Source organism: Myxocyprinus asiaticus, chromosome 17, assembly GCF_019703515.2.
Source record: "Myxocyprinus asiaticus isolate MX2 ecotype Aquarium Trade chromosome 17, UBuf_Myxa_2, whole genome shotgun sequence".
Taxonomy (NCBI): Eukaryota; Metazoa; Chordata; class Actinopteri; order Cypriniformes; family Catostomidae; genus Myxocyprinus; species Myxocyprinus asiaticus.
Genome location: NC_059360.1, coordinates 33,208,793 through 33,229,862, shown reverse-complemented (window position 1 = coordinate 33,229,862; position 21,070 = coordinate 33,208,793). Strand labels below are relative to the sequence as shown.

The window sequence follows — 21,070 nt, the reverse complement described above, 5'->3', positions numbered from 1 at the left end:
CCAGAATGGTCGACACAGAAGCATAAGAAAAGCACATACGCTATAAACTATACCCATTTATAAACACCACTGTAAAATATCAACGGTCCCTCACATTCGCATATATCCCAGAGTTTTATGTAAGAGGGTAGCCTAACTATTGAAGCTCAATTCCGCTGCAGGTCACTATAGAAAGTTAAGGAAACAAACACAGCAACAACTGTGGAATATCTGGAAATAAAGCAACAGAGAATAAAATAGTGAAGTCTGCCTCGGATACCATGTTCGTTATTTACACAAGCGTCGCTGGGGAATTACGTTGCTTTGGAGAAAGCTGCTTACTGACCGAGCTGCATGTATACTGGAGTAAATAGTACACCGCTTAAACAGCGCATGTAAACCGGAACACTGCTTTCTCTCAACAACCCGCTTTCTTGCAATAACCCTCTTTCTAGTGTCCATGTAAATGTATTGAAAATAAATTCCCCTGAAATGTATGACTCTGTGGCACTATCAAAACATTGGTTTGAGTGGTCTGATGTCAAATTTTGGCTCAACCAATAGCATGACATTGGATTACCTGTGTTAAGTTGTTTATAAGGAAACAAACTAGTTTGTCAGTAAAATGGATAGGGAGATTGGGGTGTAAGGGGAGGTAGGAGCGTTTAGAAAACAGTTATTGCTGCAGTACCATTTAGTGCCACTAGTGCAGCGGAAATTACATGCTTCACCTTTAACAGAAACTAAATGTTGGAGGACATACCTGGCTCACCCCTTAGATGACACATGGAGTTATGGCTCTCCTCAGCCTGCCAAACTGAAACAAAGCCAAATCGTAAATATATAAGGCATCTTTTTTTAGCTGGCGAGTCATTCAGCAGGTCATTCCCTCAGTAAATTACAGCAGGACTGTCTTCATTTCAGCTCAGTTTAATCATCAGGCTTTAACTGAGAGACCCAACAGAGGAGCTCTTAAAAGTTAATGTTTACACATTAGATCGAGTCAGAGTGCTGTGCGATACGGCCCGTCCTCTTAAAAGCAGGGCCTTAAATTTTCCCTTTTAGATGTAACTTCAACTCCACCCTTCTGGAATGAGACTGGAAATCTGGACGGCGAGGGGTGGAAATCTTCAGGGATACATATAGGGATTTTTTTTTTTTTTTTTACGTGTTGATATATTGATTCTTTTTTTTTAGAGCCCGACCGACATGGGATTTTTGAGACTGATACAGATTTTAGAGGGGGAAAATTCACAAATTTCCGATATTGCTAATTTTTGAGCTGGGATGAAAACAGACCTTTTCTATATGGATTGTGCACTGATTTTGCACCGATATGACTATGCAAAGGTACTCAGAAGGCTGCTTTCTTAAATATTTTTATTAAATAATATTTGACATTATTATTATACATTGTCAACAAATTCTAGAAATGAACACTGAAAAAATAAAGAATAAATAAAAATACAATAAATAGCTAAATAAACATCAGTACTGTATGTTCAGTATCAGTCAGTTGCTGACCATTTAAATAAAGAATAAATAAAAATAAAATAAATAGCTAAATAAACATCAGTACTGTATGTTTAGTATCAGTCAGTTGCTGACCATTTAAATAAAGAATTAAAATTATAGCTAAATAATAATCAGTGCTGTATGTTTAGTATCAGTCAAATGCTGACTATTTTAATACTGCCAGTCAATTATTGCCAGGTTGTAAAACAAGAAGCATTTACACCTGCCGAATCAAGAGATAAACAGCGGCAGCGGTGTTACACCGTATTCTGCTATACAAGTTCAGGGGAAAATTTCAACGGTGGAAAACCAGACTTTTAAATATTATATTTTATAAATGCAATGACTGGAATTGTTCGGTTGAAGGGGGTACCAAACTGTGAATCCTGAACAAAACAGTTTGGTGAATACATGTTTACACATTAGCTTCCGCTCAGCTGACAAGCATTGAAAGTAGCTACGTGGTTAGCTAGTTAGCTATAAGCTCATTGTCACGGAGACCAATTCTAAAGCATTTTCTGCATTATATTTTCTGAAAAAACTTTTCATATCTATGCATATCAGTAAACATATATGCCAATACAATATATCTGTGAAAGGCTAATATCGGCCACTACTTTTTTTTATTTGACAGCAGCAGGACTTTCAAATGCCATTGCTTGCAAATTGCTCTGTTCCTGTCAGGTTTGTTCTGCACTGTAGTGTAAACCGAAGACCCCCAGACCATCCAGTCATGTGATCAAATGGCATTTACTGCAGTTTTATGTCTCATAAAGAGACCCTCATCTGAAAATGAAGAAAACATGAATTCTTTGTTTGTAATAAAGGGAAATCAGTCAAATAAGATCAAATATTGTGTGGATGTTTTACATTAAAGGTGCTGTACATGTGCTGTAAATTGTTTTAATAAAATACCACACATAAAATGTCTTTACCTGACAGATGTCACTGAAATATGTGTCTTGAGCAATGTTAATTTTTACAAATTTTTTTTGTTTTAGCCATAGTTTGTCTTGATGAAAATATCCTATAAAATTAGTCAATATTTCATCATGTCATTTTCAATAAGTCAACAAAAATGGTCTTTTACTTGATGATAATGTGCAAAATAACAAAAACGTGAGTCAAACTGTAACAGACCAAACTTTTATCAAATATTCAAAAATTTTGAAAAAAATGTATACACATTTTCTTAAACATATATCAAACATATGAAAGATAGGCTACATACTGTACACCTGTACTTGTGAAAACCTGAGCTGCTGAAATAATAGTATATAATAAATATACTGAAGTATTATCTACTCTTTAGAAGTTAGCCTGCTCTATTCTGAATTCATGTTTTAGAGACCGTTATTAATTTTCCGTGTTTAGCCAGTTTAGAATATTGCATTGCGTCTAGCGTGTTTTTTCTAAAAGAAACTTCAAATTCACAACGCAAGTTATGCAAATTGTGACGAGCGCGTGATTTAGTTCAAGTTCATTTGCTGCATTGTCTGTGCAAATGTAAATTGAAATATTACATAATAAACATAATATACATTGTTATGGATATAGTGATTAATCTCATGTATAATTTGGATGCACTTGATTAAGTTAATGAACCTGCTTTAAAGCATTTAATTTTGCCGGTGTTCAGTGTGTGCAACTCAAGCGGGAAAATCCCCAACATACTGGATTATTGGATTAGATGAATCCATATTTAATATCTTCTATAAACAGATGTTTCTCTAAATGTTTCTATTTCTGTTTATATCTTGCATTGTTAATATCTTGCAGTATTTTTTTTCTTTTCATATTTTCGTCAACAGTATGCTTTAATAAAATTGTTTAATTATTGTCATAATGCGTCTTTTTCATCACGTATTCTCATTATTGAACTCTAAATTTAAAAACCCTTCATCAAGGAACGTTTTCATCAGTGATTCCGTTGATGAGATTAACACTGGTCTTGAGAAATCACACTAGTCTCTGCAACAGCCCTAGATTCTGTAAATGGTGCAAAAAACAAAAACAGTGTAAATATGTTATTGTTCCTGACTGGATATTTGAATCATGAACGCGACCTCCTCCCCAACCCCCTCCCTCTCTCTCTCTCTCTCTGTTGGCTTCAGTTGTATAAAGGGCGGATTAATGCCACCAGTCACGTGATCCAGCACCCCATATACGGAGCAGGCCACAAGTTCCGAAAACTACATCTGCCCATCTCAACCACACTGTCTGAAGTATTGGATCGTGTCTCAGGTATGAAGATATTATGACTACACAATTACTCGTGCCTTCACGCATTCTACAAGAATCAGACACACACAAACACTAACACAACCCCCACACTCTAAAAATTGATAAGTCTTCACACTATCCACTATTTAAGCCAAAATGCTGGAAACATCTCATGAACAACCATGTACACACACATCACAGCTTATCCAGCAGTCTGGTTGTCCACACACCCTGCAATTGTCTTTCACATCTATTAAATTTAGCTTTTGCTGCATCTTCAGGCTCTCAAGGTCTCACGCACAAAGCATGTAGGGCTGGAACTGCCATGTGGCACCATCATCAGCATGTGTGTGCATGTATGTGTAGGTGTGTGATGAATGGCTTGTCTCCTGAGTCCTTGAGCGTGGCAGATATAGTCTTTGGCTGCTCAGAAATCAGCAAGACAGTGTGCATGTAAGGTATCTCTCTAGGTCTCTGGCTGTGGCCCAGCTGTTCAGAGCCGTTCTCATGCTATGTCACACTTGATGGAAGACTCTTGCAGGAAATGATGCACCTCTTGTTATAGCTATGGATTGGTGTAACTTTGCAGACGTACCACATCTTTACCATCAATAATTTAGATGATCAGTTTCACTGACATGTGCATAGATGCATATACTGTATTTCTTCAAAGGGAAATGTGTTTTCACAGCCCTCAGGCACGTTGAAGCACAAACAAAACGCATACACTATGAAATAACATTTAAAGCTCTTGCATTTTTAACCTTTCAGACACACCCAGCATCACAGCCAAGCTGATCAATGAACAAAAGGAGGATAAAGAGAAGAAGAATCATGAGGAAAAAGAGAAGATGAAGGCTGATAATGGTTTCCAGGACAACTACAGTGTTGTTGTTGCCTCAGGTACTGTTGCTGGTCAGGTGCTGACCCTAGAAACCCTATAGCAGCACTCTAAAAAACACTCCAAACACCCTGGTATTGTGCTGGCGAGTTTTGGTCAGGCAAGCACCACTCACGTTTTCTTAAGGAAATGTAAAAGTGTAAAAGTCTTACATTATAATTGTTCCCTCCTTGGGAAGATCATAGTGGAATAGTTTACAATAGCCACTTTCCACCATCGGGCTAGTGCGAGCCAGGGCTATTAACTGGCCAGCCGGGGCCAAAAGCCTCGGACCTAGAGCCACGAGACCAAAATCGATCTGCATTCCCATCATCGGGCCAATAGCCCCGCAGCGTTGCATTAAAACCCGCCCTTAATACACCATCCTGGTGCCAGTGTCACACACCCCACCCATTTCATAAGCAAGAGAGAAGCTCAAGGTATCATGTTATCTAGTTATCTAGAATATTGAGTTTTAATCATTTGTTAACATTAGCTAGCTAGAAAGATAAGTTAGCATTGACAGCTCACCGACTGTAACTGCCATGGTGTTCCGAGTGGTCTGTCCACTAACCGTTCCACCATTCATGATCTCGAAATGTGGAAAGTTCTTTCTTTGGGCACCACTTTGTCCATTGTGTGTTTTAACGGGTTTGTAGCCTACTGTACCTGCAATTTTTACATTTTTCCCAAACTTGTACCATTGTGCGCTGGATACTCAACCTGGCAAGTTCGGCAGAACTCAGTCTTAGACATTGACCCCGCCTCAACCCCAGTTGGCCTTGTTTGGCCCAAGGGTAATAGGAGGGCCAAAGGCCATTGGTTGTTGGCCCAGAGAAAGCCCAGAGGAGGCATGATGAAGCCCTGGAAGTGACAGTGGGAAGCAACTGGCCCTGACACGCACTAGCACGCCCTCATTTGGCCCTATAAAGGAAACGCCGCTCGTCTGTACTGCTGCCACAGTTTTATAGTTTCATACCCAATTAGGCAATGTTCATAAACTTTTCTTAATCATCATTGTGCCCTTGTGCAAGTGATTTTACCCATATTTCTCCAATCCGACCATCTCTACACTTGATGTACTCTTAAGTTTTTGCTATACACTGTCTTCTCGCTTTGTTTTAGGTCTAAAGTCTCAGTCAAAGAGAGCCTTGTCCACTCCTCCACGTCCTCCATCTCGACGAGGGCGTGTCCTCAGTGACAAGCTGGCAGCTTCCTCAGGAGTCGATCCATCTGCCAAAACCATCAGCGTGCCTGTCTTCCACCTCTGTCACAAACTACTGCCGGGTACAAACACACACTCTCTCCCTCTATCACTCTCTCACAGTCTGTCCAGTCCTCTCTCCCTCTCTGGATCCTACTCTGTTCCTTCTCATCTCTCATTCCTCGCTCCTCCATACAGATTAGGATGATTATTGAGGTCACCTCAGAGTTTGTCACTGTCCGTCTGCCATTTCACCTCACTGCATTTATTCAATGATGCAGAGAGTCTGATGAATGTCAATTGCAAAGTTCTTTCTTCCTCTCTCTCGGTTGTTTCCAGGACTCCTCTCATCCTGTACCCTGTCTTTCAATACCTCTAACTGTCCTGAAATATGAAATGTATAATATCGATGCTGTTGTAACACTGCTCTCTTGAATGCTTGATTAGTCTCTTTCACATAATAAAATTATTTGAACTGTATCTGTAACTGTCTGTTCATTTGATGAACAGCAGACGGGGGTGTATTCAGAAAGCTGTTTGAAAACAAATGTTTATTTAAGCAATTCCGTTCAGTGGTGCTTGTGCCGCAGAAATTACTTACTTCAGCTTTAACTGAAATGAACACATTTTCAACTCTGGCTCAAACTTTGACTTTTTTTCCTCCAGGTCAGCCATTGTCACCAGAGATGACCTTGGCCCAGCTGTTAACGCTGCTGTATGATCGCAAACTTCCTCAGGGATACCGCTCCATTGACCTGACGGTCAAACTGGGGTCAAAGGTCATCTCAGACCCTGGTCTCTCCAAGACCGATTCCTTCAAAAGGCTCCGTACAGAGAAAGGTATACAGCGATCTCACACATGTATACATCCATACAAAAACTAGGTTTTCAGTCTATATGCAGACATTGTAGTTTAGGCTATAAATCCATTTCCAGCAGAAATTAGTTATTTAGTAGGGGTGGGAGACAAAAAACAAAACAATTCCATATATTTCTAAGTACTGCGTTATTTTTACCTAAAGATACTGTATCACTATTCTCACACAATCAGAATGAATTATCAAATTGTATGTTTTTGTTAAATTTTTCACATGAATTTTTTTTTGGGGGAAAAGATTAAGCACCACTCAGAGCAAGTCTGTGAGAAAGTAAAACGTACTGTTGCATTAGGGCAATGGCAACGCATACCATATCAAAACTTAGTACAAACTAAGAACATACAGTAATTGTGCAAAGCATTGAAGTCCAGTGCAAATGAAAGAAACAAATATGTAAAAGATTGCAATATCACAGGTTTGAATAACAGTAAACAAAGATTTGCACAATATATTGTATTGTGACCCAGATTATATTGCCAGGTCCTTGCTGATTACCACCCTTATGATTTAGAAGTCTTATGTGTTTGTTTGAACGGAGATTGAGATCCACTAATGGTACAGATGAGTGTATGTCATTAGTAAACACAGCTTAATCTTTAAATGTGTCCCACCCAAAACTCTTTTAGCTCCCCTCTGCCACATCTCCTGATTTCTAACACCTTAGGGAAAAATAACCTGATTGGCCTTGTGTGTTTGTGCTTGCGTATGCATGTGTGCCTACACACATTTCTCCGAGTGTCCTGCATCGTCAGATGTCAAATGAATTAGCTTTGCTCTGTTAGTGATGTGTTCATACTTTCTGAGGAGTATGCATGTAAAAAAAAAAAAAAAAAAAAAAAAAAAAAAGTCACACTCATACTGTCTCGTCCCCCCCCCCCCCACCTGTCCTTTGGATTACCAGTACTCTATTAATTCTACCCTGTCAGAATGGTCAAATGTAAGAGTGTGTATGCTTGTTCATACACATTTCCTGCAAAAGCTGATGATGCAAAAGCAGGTGAATGTGCTAACCCAGCACAGGCAGATTGCTTGATGTCACCTGTGACAGGATGATTACACGCAGTGTCCTAACCTGGCGTGACATGATAAAGTATCAAGCGGTAAATTTCTTCCATGAGTTTTTGTCTTAACCCACCATGACAAGCAGCGTACAACACTATACTTTGTCGGTCACTTGTTTCCCCATTGTGGTAGGCGGTCAATTGTAATCTTATTGGTCATCCATACACCTACAGTGGAGGTCTATGGGGCAACCCGCTTCCATTTCAAATGCACTGTCAATACATCTTATCCAATTTTCTGGGAAATCAACCTACAGAACACTTATTGTTGTCTCTGCTTATTAAGCTGCCATAGTAGAAAGTATTTTAACATTGAAAAAATTACACGCATCAAATTTAAATTTTAAGGAAATATTTTAAGTAGCAAATATATTCTGATTTTGTTGCCTTTAACAGTATTTTGCTTCCGTTGAGGACAGAAAAATTGATTGACGATGGAAACTTGTCACATCATGTCTGGTTAGGACACTGTTTCAGCGTGTCAAACGGGACTAAACTCGAAGCCCTTAAACTGTTTAACTTTCGTCTTGATGCAGAGCTCTATTTGTTTACTTTGCTCCACTAAACAGTAGCTTTTGTATCCTTGTTATCTCTCTGTTTTTCCAAGCATACTGTGTTTTCTTTGTTTGGCTCAGTAAGGAGTCTTGTAGCAGCCCTTGTTTGATGGCATCTGCATAGTCTGGCATCAGTCAGAATTTTAGCCCAAGGATAATCTTCTCTTCTCTGCATGGAATGTGTCCATTTCTCTATGAACGATGTGTAAGAAACGGTTGTGTCTAGAAGGTACCCTCCCGTTTAACTAAACTCTTTCTAGAGCCACATCTGAAGTTCACACATTGTGTTTATTTGGAGTCCTACAGAAAACCTACCCCCATACCTAAACCTAACCTTTTCCCTTCCACTAAATCTAACTCTAAACTAACCATAGTAACAGCAAATGAGACTCTCACGAGACTTAGACTGCGGGGTTGTTGCCTTCTAGACACAGCAGGAAGACACTTCAACCACATATGATGTTCTGAACTGCTGCCACTTGTTACTGTGATGTGTAGTCAGCCTGTTGGCAAGACGTTTGTTTCTGGACAGAGTCTAGACTGGCTAAGTGGGTTTTCTGAGACCAAAACAAAGATCAAAAGGAAATATGTCAACACAGGAAAGAAAATAGTCTAGCCATTTCATGGGGTCTTTAAATTACAGATCGATATTTATATTATTTATTTTATATTTATATATTTTATTGATATATATTTATTAACTGATTTCTTTTGTCTTTTTCTCCCTTTGTCGACTCTCACTGTCTATTTCCTTCTCAACATTTCTCATTTCTTGCTATATAAGACATGGTTGTGCTCTCCTCTAATACCTTCGACCTACCTTTTGTAAATGTCTATGTAAAGACGTTTAAGTGTCTCAAATAAAATCTTGTCAGCAATATACTCTATAAAGAAGGTTTGTGTTTGTTCAGAGACATTTATCGGCCAATTTTTCGTACAACTTTCCACTCTTTCTCTCTTATTGATCTTCAGTCTAAGAAAAGAAAAATAGATTTTCAGGAATAATATGATTTACAAGAACAGATATGAGCCGTTGTGCATCACTGGCCAGTTGGACATCATAGTTTATGATGTGAACAATTGAGAGCACTTTATTTTCAGCTAAATGTTTTTAAGATTTTATTGATGACGATTGAATGATGCATTTCTCTCTCCTTGTAGATCACTGTGAGATGCTGAGCGGATGTCCAGATGATGAGCCGATGACTCCAGGCGAGGAGGGTTTGGATGCTGCAGTAGATGACAGCCTCCTGGAGACCAGCCCGATTCAGTCACCCCTACAGGTGTTTGCAGGTATGGGCGGCCTGGCGCTCATTGCAGAGAGACTCCCCATGCTGTACCCTGATGTCATCCAGCAGGTCAGTATATCACTCAGATGCACACAAAAACTCTCCCTAATGCTCTTAAAAGTTGAAGTCTGTCATTTTTTTCTGTTAAAATTTGTGGTCAACCAATATTGGCTTTTCAGTGGTCATAACTTGATAGTGAAAATGAGAGAGCGGTATGTCTGATATTCAAGTGATGAAGGCTAATACAATTATTATCATAATATAATTAGATAATTATAATTATAGCATTGAGATAAAATTCCTTTTCATGCAATATTTACTTAAAATTCACATAAATATTTGTAGAAAAAGTTGTCCATTGTCCATATATCCAGTTATCCATTTACATGGTTATTGGTAGATTTGGGAACAGACACAAGGGACACTTCTGTCAATTTGCCAAGCATGCATACATGGTGGCCAGTGCCGATAATCTCAATATTATCAATCGATATCTCGGCCTATCACTAGTTAAAATATTTTCGCCTATACCAACCAACTGAATATGCAGAGACAACTATAAGACAGACATTTGTTGGTTTATTTCACTTTAAAGTGTAAACACTGTGGCTTTGTGGTTCTATTGAAATGTTGCTCTGTTTATCAATGGTGTGAACTTGGGATGGACTGTCTGTTTTCTGACCAATGGCAGAAGTCTGAAGTGTTCAGGAAACCTGTTGGAAAACATTATTTTCATTATTTTTGCAATTCCATTTGGTGACACTAGTGGCACAAAAATTATATGCATCAGCTTTAACTGCAAGCTTGTGCTTTATACTAAATCGTATACTACCGCAGCAATCATTATTTATAGTTTAACTCCACTCTGAGTATTTCTGCTTCATAAGCCTCGCTCTCGTCCTTTGACCGTAAACTCAGGTTAGTCAGCATTTCTGTCAGTTTGTGTGTTCTCTGAGCATGATCGTCCGGATCATTCTGTATAGGTCAGCGCCCCTGTGGTGCCATCCACCACCCAGGAGAAGCCCAAGGACAGCGATCAGTTTGAATGGGTCACCATCGAGCAGTCCGGGGAGCTGGTGTATGAGGTGCCCGAGACCATCGCTGCTGAGCCCCCACCCATCAAATCCTCTGTACAGACCATGTCGCCTATCCCCGCCCATTCGCTGGCGGCATTCGGCCTGTTCCTGCGGTTGCCGGGATATGCAGAGGTTCTGCTGAAGGAGAGGAAACATGCACAGTGTCTGCTCAGACTGGTGCTGGGCGTCACTGATGATGGGGAAGGGAGTAAGTACTGCCTGAATACAAGAAACACTGATTCTGCCACACTTAATTTAATTTAACAATTCATTAATTTATACATAATGAATCCAGCTGTTAGACAGTGGATTTAAATGAGACCCAGGCCTTGTTTCATATATTCCCAATATTTGTTTTATTTTTTATTATTGTTTTTTTTATTAGTAGGCAGTAAAATTATGCTGACTTAAGGCTCTGATAAACTCATGGTGAAGTTCTTTACTCGGAGCTATAAAGAAGGTCAAAACAGCTGAGCAACAGTATAGTGTTTGTGAACATTTGGACACTGCCTACACTGCGGGGGCCGACATTTAGAAGAGCATTTAAACATGAGATGTTGTCCTGACAACAGACTACATTTAAAATTAATGTGTAATTAAAATGTGTTGTCAATGACTACATGCCTCATTCTATTAATAAAATCTACATGAGATCATTAAAACAGTCTGTTTTTACCACTGGATGATAATTTAAAGTAATATATATTCAATAGATAATGTGTAATTTGTCATGTTTACATTCTGCATTCATGGCGCTAATGCTAACATGTTATATGTGGTCATGATATGCACCGGTTACCCATTGTTATTGTATTTTATGGTTAATTTTGTAAAAATAATCCACGTAAGATCATGAAAATGGTTTATACTTTTAAAGATAGACACTGATACTACTGCAAAGATGGGTGTATAAAAAAGTAGCAACTCTGCACTCTCATTGTGTTAATGCTGACTGTTCTTGACAGATTGAAGAAATTAACTGGAAAAATATGTTGCAATGTAGTTGGAGTATTGGGTCACGGCCACCTATCACATTGGCCAGTGGAATTAGATACATGCTTAACAGCTGCAAAAAGTTTTACTGAAAGTTCACTCTGACAAGCTGTTTTAAACCACCACAACAAACATAAAAACACCTCCTTTTTGGCCAGACTTTGTTCGAAAAGACATCACACTTGTTTCTTTTTTGATTTTACTATAAGTATATTGGTATTGGTCATAAATATTTATTTTAGTGCCAAACAAAAAACCATATGATTAAAAAGTGATTTCACACGATATTTGTGTGTGCCATGTTATTATTGTTCCGATTAGGGTCATTAACTAAGCAAAACGCTAAAGCCAGAATCTTGGAATCCTCTGTTAGCTTTAATCAAGTTTCCCAAGCACGTCATGTGAGGAGTGCTTTTTCTGTGGCACATGTGAGTGTTCAGTTTGAATGGTCCCTTAGAAGATAGCTGACTATGTAGACAATAGGGATGTTAATAATGAATCGATAATCAATTAATTGTCATTTAGAATTTGGTCGATTAACCTTATCGATCATCAATGAATTAATTTCAGGGTAATACGTTCAGCAATCATGCCAGCAGACGTTGATATGGCTGTCTATACAGTCATCCGCCACTAGAGGGCGCTCGCGCACTGCATATCACATCTTCGCATAAGACGATGACACACAGATTAAGGATTGTGCTCAGTGTAATCAGTGTTGGAGCATTTCTCCATAAATTAACATTGTTTTCTGGGTACACTTTTGATCTGCTGGTCTCCTTGTTACATCCCAACCTACAATTATGTCAGTGATCATCAGGGAAGGCACTAAGACACATTCAGCTGACATCTCACCAGCACCAGAAAAACATTGTTCTGTAGGCTACTGTGTTTACGCAGCGTGTTATGATTTTGCATAATAAAAAAATAAATAAAACAAGTCCAAAGGTTCCAAATATTCCATGATACACAAGGAGAAGTTTTAATGAACTCAAATATGTACACTACCGTTCAAAGTTTGGGGTCACTTACCTGAAATGTTTCTCATGATCTTAAAAACCTTTTGATCTGAAGGCATATGCTTAAAAGTTTGAAATGAGTTTTGTAGACAAAAATATAATTGTGCCAACATATTCATTTATTTAATTACAAAACAAAAATGTTATTAAAAAAAAAAAGTTTTTGAAATTGATGACTTGGACAGAATAATTAAGAAAAGCAGTCACTAAGTGCCCAGCATATAGATGGGAACTCCTTCAATACTGTTTAAAAAGCATCCCAGGGTGATTCCTCAAGAAGTTGGTTGAGAAAATGCCAAGAGTACATTTCTGCAAAATCTAGGCAAAGTGTGGCCACTTTGAAGATGCTAAAATATAACACAGTTTTGATTTATTTAGGATTTTTTTAGTCACAACATAATTCCCATATTTCCATTTCTATTATTACATAGTTGTGATGACTTTACTATTATTCTAAAATGTGAAAAAAAGAAAGAATGAGTAAGTGACCCTAAAATTTTGAACGGTAGTGTATGTTATTATTAACAGTAATTCATTAACAGATTCACAAATTCGTACTAAATATAGCCTAAATGTATTAAAATACACTGAACTAAGAATATTTTAAGAGGTAAAAGCCAATACTTAAGCATTTCTTAAGTGTATTAATTTAAATTATATTTAAGTAGTAGGCTACATGCACATATTATGTGTTGTCCTCCATGTGCGTTTTGCTTTAATTAATGAATCCATTAATTAATTGCTAATTTCTACGACGATTATGAAAAATTTCTGAAAATTGACATCCCTAGTAGACAATAGACAGTGAGTCAGCTCACTATAGTTTGGTATAGAGCTACTGCATATGTGTTTGGTGATCTGACACATCTTACAGGTTCTTAAACCCTAGCTCCCCCCAACTGCCTCAGGACTCAAGACTCTCCCGTGTCCACACAAACCCACAACTGAGAAGCAAACTCTTCTAATGGTCATGATGCATACACCCTGCAGGCAGATACAGGCTAACTCTGAATCTCCCCTACAGGAAGCATTGATTGGGTTACTGCATGGTTGGTTCATTGATTGGTTTAATTGAGTCTGGATTGGTTTTCCACTGTGTATTTCTGTTAGTATAGACTGTTGATTGGTCAGCTGATTGCTTGATGTATCGGTAAACTGGTTAAGTGTCACTGAGTGCTAGAGAAAACAAATTATTGTAGATTTTTCTTTGCAGCTATGTGTAAACTCTTAAGTGTTAAATAACATTCTTCCTCTAAAACAGTTTTGCTTGTTCTCCCCATCTTTGTCCTTCAAGGTCACATCCTGCAGTCTCCTTCGGCTAATGTTCTGCCAACACTGCCCTTCCACGTGCTGCGTTCCTTGTTCAGCTTGACTCCTCTCACCACGGACGATGGGCTTCTGTTAAGACGTATGGCTCTTGAGATCGGTGCCATCCACCTCATTCTGGCCTGCCTGTCCGCCCTCAGCCATCATGCACCCAGAGTGCCCAGCGGCAGCGCCAACTCTAGTGAGGTCAGTGTTAACCTACACCCTCTTTGTACCTATTGTGTATCATTCAATCAACAAAAATGTGCACTTTTGGATCTGACCAACATGTACGTATCAACACTTCATTCAGAAATTGGCATGGTTATGATGTCAAAATCATGAGCACATTCACATATGGCCACACACATTTATATTTCAACATGCCTTCAATATTCAGCAACTTGACCCACCCTGATAAACGACAGCGTGAACTGCTCCTGTACGCCTCATTTACATATAGTCTTAAAGGTCTGTTTAATTCTAAGGGTCAGAGATAGGGTGGAAAAAGGTAAATTACGACTCTGTGTGGTGCATGAAACCTTGAATATCAATATAAGTGGACTTCATGGAAAAATAAAAGAGTGAAAAAAGTAAGCTATAGCCCCTTTAACTGCTGCTTTCGATTGATTGCTGATGTGTATGCAGGGGTTGGGCCGAAAACTCCTGTAAAGACCTTAATGGAGATGTTTTTGTTTTTTCAGACAGAGACATGTCATTTTATTAATGACTGTGGTAGCCCCTCTTTACAGACTGCTGAAGGACTCATTATTCAAAGCCCTTGATTTAATGAGGAAGGGCAGGTGTGTGTATGAGAAAACAACTGCTCATTCAGGTGTAGTCCTTCATTATGAGGGAAGGTGTAGAGAGGAGTTCAACAGCTCTTTTAGTCATTAAGTGGTTCTGAAGAGTTTCATTTGGCTGAAGTGGAAGTCTTTTCATAAAGGACAACAGCAGCACAATCATAATGAGAAAATAATGAAAAAAACGACCATCATCAGTCCTCCAATACTGAAGAAAATGACTTTCATAAGAATCAATATCCAGCAAGTCAGCCATCCAGGAATTCTTTTTTAAATTCCACTGTTTAACAGAACAAAATAAAAAACACATAACTGTGGTACTGGATGCTGGGTTGTGTGTTTGCATGGATTTATAGTTTGGTGAGGGGTGGGATTCAGGGCGGGGTATTTGAACATTGGTCAGTGGCCTGTCAGGCATAATGGGCGTCCTTGGGGCGGCAGAAGTATTGGCATAGCAAATATTGAACATGCTCCCTCTCATCCCAAGACGAGCACTGCAGTCAACATGCATTTATTCCTCTCTCACTCTCTCTCTTTTTCTCTCTCTCTCTCACTGATTTTCTCTGTCACACTTCTCAAATGACAAAATCAGCTGACGTCAGAGCTGTAGCACAGTGGTTAGTTCATGAGACACGTTGAGCCACAATGCTCGTGCAGGTGATGCAGGTTTCGTGTTCTGCTCCTTTCCCCCCCTCTCTGTATACAGTAATTTCCTGTCTACTATGTCTATCTAATGAAAAGATACAAAAACAGTTAAAAAGCTCTACACACTATTGACTAACAGCTATTTAATGCCTTGTGTACACTACATGACTCGACCTTGTCTCCTTGGATGTTTTGAGTTGGCGACTGGTCTGTGAGGAGAAGTTTCGGATCTCATGAGGAACGTGTCTTGTGTGTGCACTCCTGTGACATGCCGGGACTAGTCCTAGAAGCTACAACAGTTTTCAAAACTGCTTTATATCTAGACGTTTTGTCGTCATGTGTGCACACTGTCCACAGAGCGAGAGATGACAATGAGCCAAGCCAATGAAATATAGAGAAAGTGCATGAGGAGGGCAAGGTATTAGGAAGCAGAAGACAAAAAATTCTTTAAAAAAAATGAAATGAGGGGGCCTGTGTAGCTCAGCGAGTATTGCCGCTGACTAACCCCTGGAGTTGTGAGTTCGAATCCAGGGTATGCTGAGTGACTCCAGCCAGGTCTTCTAAGCAGCCAAATTGGCCCGGTTGCTAGGGAGGGTAGAGTCACATGAGGTAACCTCCTTGTGGTCACGATTAGTGGTTCTCACTCTCAGTGGGGCGTGTGGTAAGTTGTGTGTGGATCGCGGAGAGTAGCATGAGCCTCCACATGCTGGGGGTCTCCGTGGTGTCATGCACAACGAGCCACGTGATAAGATGCGCAGATTGACTGTCTCAGAAGCGGAGGCATCTGAGACTTGTCCTCCGCCACCCGGATTGAGGTGGGTAACTGCGCCACCACGATTGGGCATTCCAAATTCCAATAAATGTTTCCTTTTGCAAATAGCAAAATGGGCCTATTCTTTAATAGGCCCAAAATGGGCCGTTCTTTCATGTTTGTTGAAAGAGGAAAGCAAGATTTAGGTAGCAGGAAACAAAAAATATTTAGAAAAATTAAATAAAAAAATCATCCTCCTTTCTTTCTCTCTCAATCATGTTTTTCTTCTCAGGTTTTACTTAACACAGAATGTGCCACTGAGTGATTATAGCACTCCATATTAACAAGTTAATAGCTAAGTTTGTGTGGCAGATGCAGCACATCCTCACCATTTCCCCTCATAATGTTGCAGAAGTGTTGTTAAGATGTGTGAACATTGTTGGGTTGACATGCTATCTTTCCTTAGAGCAAGCTAACAGCTGGATGTCACATCTTTAAGATCAATGTTAATGTTTGGTGTGTGTGTGGAAGAAAGCAAGCAAGAATCAGAGTTTAAATGAGAGGAATAACCATCTGATAAATGAGTGATCATGTCCAGTTTGATGGGAACCTGTGTGTGTGTTTCAGCCACAGGTCTCCAGCGGACATGCCGGTGGCACCACAGAAGAGCAGCAGCTATACTGGGCCAAAGGAACTGGCTTTGGGACGGGCTCCACAGCGTCAGGCTGGGATGTAGAGCAGGCCCTGACCAAACAGCGTCTAGAGGAGGAGCATGTGACCTGCCTGTTACAGGTATGTGTGAGGGTTGGAGGGTCTAGATGGTAACCGTCCTAATGTGAAAAGTCCTATGAAGGTTGCGTGTGACATTCATACTCTGTGTTTTTTGTGTTTATTTGGAGTCCTGTAGAAACCCTACACTCTAACCTTACTACTACCCGTAAACCTAACCCTATCTTTAACTTTAGTAGAAGCAAATGCAACTCTCACAAGACTTTCACAGTATGTTTACCATCTAGTTTAAACTGTAAAAACTAATGCAAGCCAGAGAGACACAATGAGCTGTGGTGCTCACGTGGGAGGTTCTGGTTCAAATCCTGGCAGCATCTAATTCTTATTTTCTTTGTATAGTGTGCCTACCTTTTGTGTAGATGTCTGATGTCTCCTTATGTTTTTGTGTCTGTCAGGTTTTGGCAAGCTACATTAACCCATCAGGCTGCATGGATTCTGGTGAGACACTCTCGGGAGAGGTCAGAGGTCACAGCAGCTCACTGCTGCCATCTGTCCTGCAGGAACTTCTCAGCCAGTCCTGTCTTATCCCTGCCATGTCCTCATATTTACGCAACGATTCAGGTAGGACATGCCTGTCAGATCTGCGTGTATGCATGTCACATAGGAGATGTGGTCTGTGATTTTTTACAAAGTTGCTGTTTTTAAAATGAAACCTACTGCTTTTAAATAGATTTAGTAGCATTGTTGTGTTTGTACCTGAGAGAAAGATACTGTATTTTAAGGTTCTCTTTGTGTATAGAGACAGCAGGTGGAGCCCCTGCCTCTTTTGAGCGATCTCTTTCTTTCTCTCTCTCAATCATGTTTTTCTTCTGAGGTTTTACTTAACACAGAATGTGCCATTGAGTGATTATAGCATTTACCTAGAGCTGAGCTTAGTAGCACTCCTACATTTTGATGAGTATACATTTATAAGGGTAGTTGACATTTAACATGGACATGAACTTTTTTTTTAATGCAAAATCAGATGCTAAGATGACCAGATGCATTGCATGGCCTGTTGTTGTAGGCAAGAATCTTGAAGTAACTGCTGCTTGGTTAAAAGTGTGTGTGTGAGTGTATTCTACTACATACCTGTGTTAAGAGTATTTCCTGTGTGTAAAGAGCCAAGAACAAACACTGCTATGCTTTTTTGTATTTGAGCTCTGTCAGATTACTTTGAGTGTTGGTGTGTGTTTGAGTGTGCAGGGGGTGTTTATTATGCTTATGACATGTACATAACTGTACATATAATAACATGTCTGATAGACATTTTATTATTAAGTGCCAATAAAATGATGAGTGTAGTAATTAGCTCCAGATATCAGCTGGAGGTTTCAACCCCACACTGGCATGGTGTTTGTGACTCCAATCAACAACAACAACACACATTTTTTTGAATTTTAAACTTGCACAACCAGCAGGGAGAGCTAATTTGGTCAATCTTTGGGGTAACAACTGAGAGAGACACACACACACACACACATTGTTAAAGAATGTGTGTTTTGTGCTGTTAGATCTGTAGTTTGTCTTTGTGGCAGTGAAACAGGAAATGAGCATCTCAGGTCAACTCTGCTGTAATAACGCCCCATCCAGCTGATGAACGGGAGGGAGAAGAGCCAAGAAGAGATGGACTACTGCTTCTAAAAAGCATTAGGAAACAGCCTAGGGGCTAAAAACAGAGTACATGATTGCAGCATAGAGCTCTGTGTGTGTTTGTTTATGTGGGTGGCCACAAACACATTTTCATTGAGGAAGCGAAAACTGGTCTATGGATGGATCATAATGATCAACTTGTCATACAACAAATGACTTGTCGATTAGTGAGGTCGAATAGTTTTCCTTATTTTTTAGAAGCAGCTCTTTAATGAGTGTGCTGACAACAGGCTGTGCTTTAGACAGTTTGCATTAAGCATCGCATTTTTAATAGGATGCAGTCAAACTTTTAAAAATGCATCTCGAGACCCCTGCATTCTATTCCATTTCTTAGCACTCTGTCTAGATGGTTTTGAAACAAGTACATGTCTCATGTAAAAGCACCCTCAGAAACATGTCCAGTTAGAAATCAGGCTAAATGTACAAGGCTTCCTTGAGACAGATTAGTCGAATAATGTTCAGGCAACCCACTGACCAGTAAATTTAGAAAATTTAGTTTCGCACATCTGTAGTCTGGTCTGGCTCTTAAAATTTTTAGCAACACTGAGGTCTTCCCAAGCTCTCCTCTCCTTTAGTTGCCTATTCGACACATTTATTTAATTCCTTCTCCAAAAGATCCTCCCTCCTTCTCTCCTCTGAGAAGAGGTGACAGACCGGCTACTCTCGATTCCACCCCCTCTAAAGCATATTTTCATGTAACTATCTGCAAATCTGACAGCCAGTAACCCTTACAACGCAGCATTGATAAGGAATATTAAAAACAGTCAAAGACGTCGTCTGTGCCAAGCACTGTTGAAGACTTACATTCTTTGGCTAAAACAGGCGCAGTAGAACAAATAAAACAGAACACGGGTGTTTTGAGTCATATTTTTAAGGTTGAATTTCCTTTTAAATTGACACGCCGTCTAAAAAAATCCATAGTTACTGCATGAGATGCTGAAAAAACAGTGAGACAACTCAACAGTCAAAGACGTCATCTGGCACATGCTTACATAGAAAAAGACAAACGCTTTCAGAGAGAAGGGCCCCCAGAGGTGGAGGTCTTTGGTGATTGTGTCTTGATTATGCCTTGCTCTGTTACAAGCGTCTCGCTAAATAAGCATTAGGTACATACATACAACTGTAAATAATGAAAAATACTGTGGTACTGCTGGTATTGTGAAGCTTGAGTCTGTGGTAGTACTATGGCACCAGTATAGGCTACTGTGCAACACTAAGTTAACATAGAACCGTCTCTTGGAGCGTTTCTTTTCTCGTTTAACTTTTTACCAGATATTGTCAGGGGTTTGTACAAATCTATAACCCCAAGTATGAGCAATAGTATAGTAGTGCTTGCCTAACAATCATCAGTTAATACATTGTGCTGTCAGTTTTTATACAAAAGACTGGCAGTTGAGGTAACTTGTGTGTATGTGCTACTGTCTCCACATTGTTTTTTCTGTTTATTTCATAGTCTTCTAAAAGCTGTTATCATTATGGGGATATCACACATGCCTACACACAACATCCCTGACATATGCTGTAAGGCTCATATATAACGTTAGTGGATGTGTGAATGCATTCATGTGAAACAGTGCTGACGTGGTTTAGTCATTAAGTAGGGCAAGATTTCGAGGTGTTCGAGTCTTTCGTCTGTGTGTAAACAACAGTTAACACTTTATTCTCTCATTCCACTCTCCTCCCACCCCCTCAATATGTCCTTTTTTTTTTTTTTTTTTTTTTTTAAATCTTCCTGCATATTGTCTCACCATGTGTTTGAGAGAGGTGGGATGAATCAGTCCAGGCTTTTGTGTACTGTTATCAGTCTAGCAGTGGGTTGCACCAAAAAAAGATTTGGCTAAATTAAGTAGAGTTTAGAGCTAATCCAGGGTTTGTTGATCCAAGTTTTATTTTAATAAGAGTTGTGTTGCACCGCTTAATTTGAAATACAGTTTAACAAATCAGAGTTCAAAGTTTTAACCAGTGATTAAAACCTTCACTTGTGATTCATTTTGTCTGTCATGATGAATTCTGAACCTAGCTATTGGTCGTTAGTACAGGGCTAATCAAGCAGTTTGAGAAAATGTTGCAGCAACGTTTCGAATTTCACAAGTCTTAAAATATGGCAGCATAATTTAAGAAACAAATGACCCATAATATGAAACATGAAACAAGTGGCACAGGTTCGGATCGACCGCCTCCCCTCTTGTCAGCGCCACTATTGTGGCCAAAAATAAAGTGCCAAGGCTGCCGACTGAAGTGGACAGGAGAGAGGAGGTGAGCAATAACGATCACCTGTCGCTTGTCAACGGTCTCATTAAATGTCGAATCCTCGAGAGACCCGTTTCTGTTCTGTACATGCACAAAGGTGTTCCCACATGTACAGAATAGGGAAGCAGGTTAGCACCCCGCCACCGAGATGAGTCTTAATACTCGTGCCTCGGATTTGAAATCACACCTCAATAATATAAAAATTGCCTCTCTGAGGGCTGACA

General features: G+C 39.5%; 1 protein-coding gene across 5 annotated transcripts in view; it reads left to right on the top strand.

Annotated features, from left to right (window-relative positions):
* The window catches only part of LOC127455575 (baculoviral IAP repeat-containing protein 6-like), a 213,214-nt gene that overhangs the window by 105,162 nt on the left and 86,982 nt on the right, over window positions 1–21,070 (top strand). For all 5 annotated transcript variants that reach the window (XM_051723584.1, XM_051723583.1, XM_051723586.1 and 2 more), the window contains exons 57-65: window positions 3,609–3,738; window positions 4,489–4,620; window positions 5,723–5,884; window positions 6,468–6,641; window positions 9,456–9,652; window positions 10,567–10,867; window positions 13,966–14,183; window positions 16,803–16,967; window positions 17,360–17,525. In XM_051723584.1, the coding sequence (XP_051579544.1) occupies window positions 3,609–3,738; window positions 4,489–4,620; window positions 5,723–5,884; window positions 6,468–6,641; window positions 9,456–9,652; window positions 10,567–10,867; window positions 13,966–14,183; window positions 16,803–16,967; window positions 17,360–17,525 (1,645 nt within the window). The remainder of the gene's footprint in view (window positions 1–3,608; window positions 3,739–4,488; window positions 4,621–5,722; window positions 5,885–6,467; window positions 6,642–9,455; window positions 9,653–10,566; window positions 10,868–13,965; window positions 14,184–16,802; window positions 16,968–17,359; window positions 17,526–21,070) is intronic.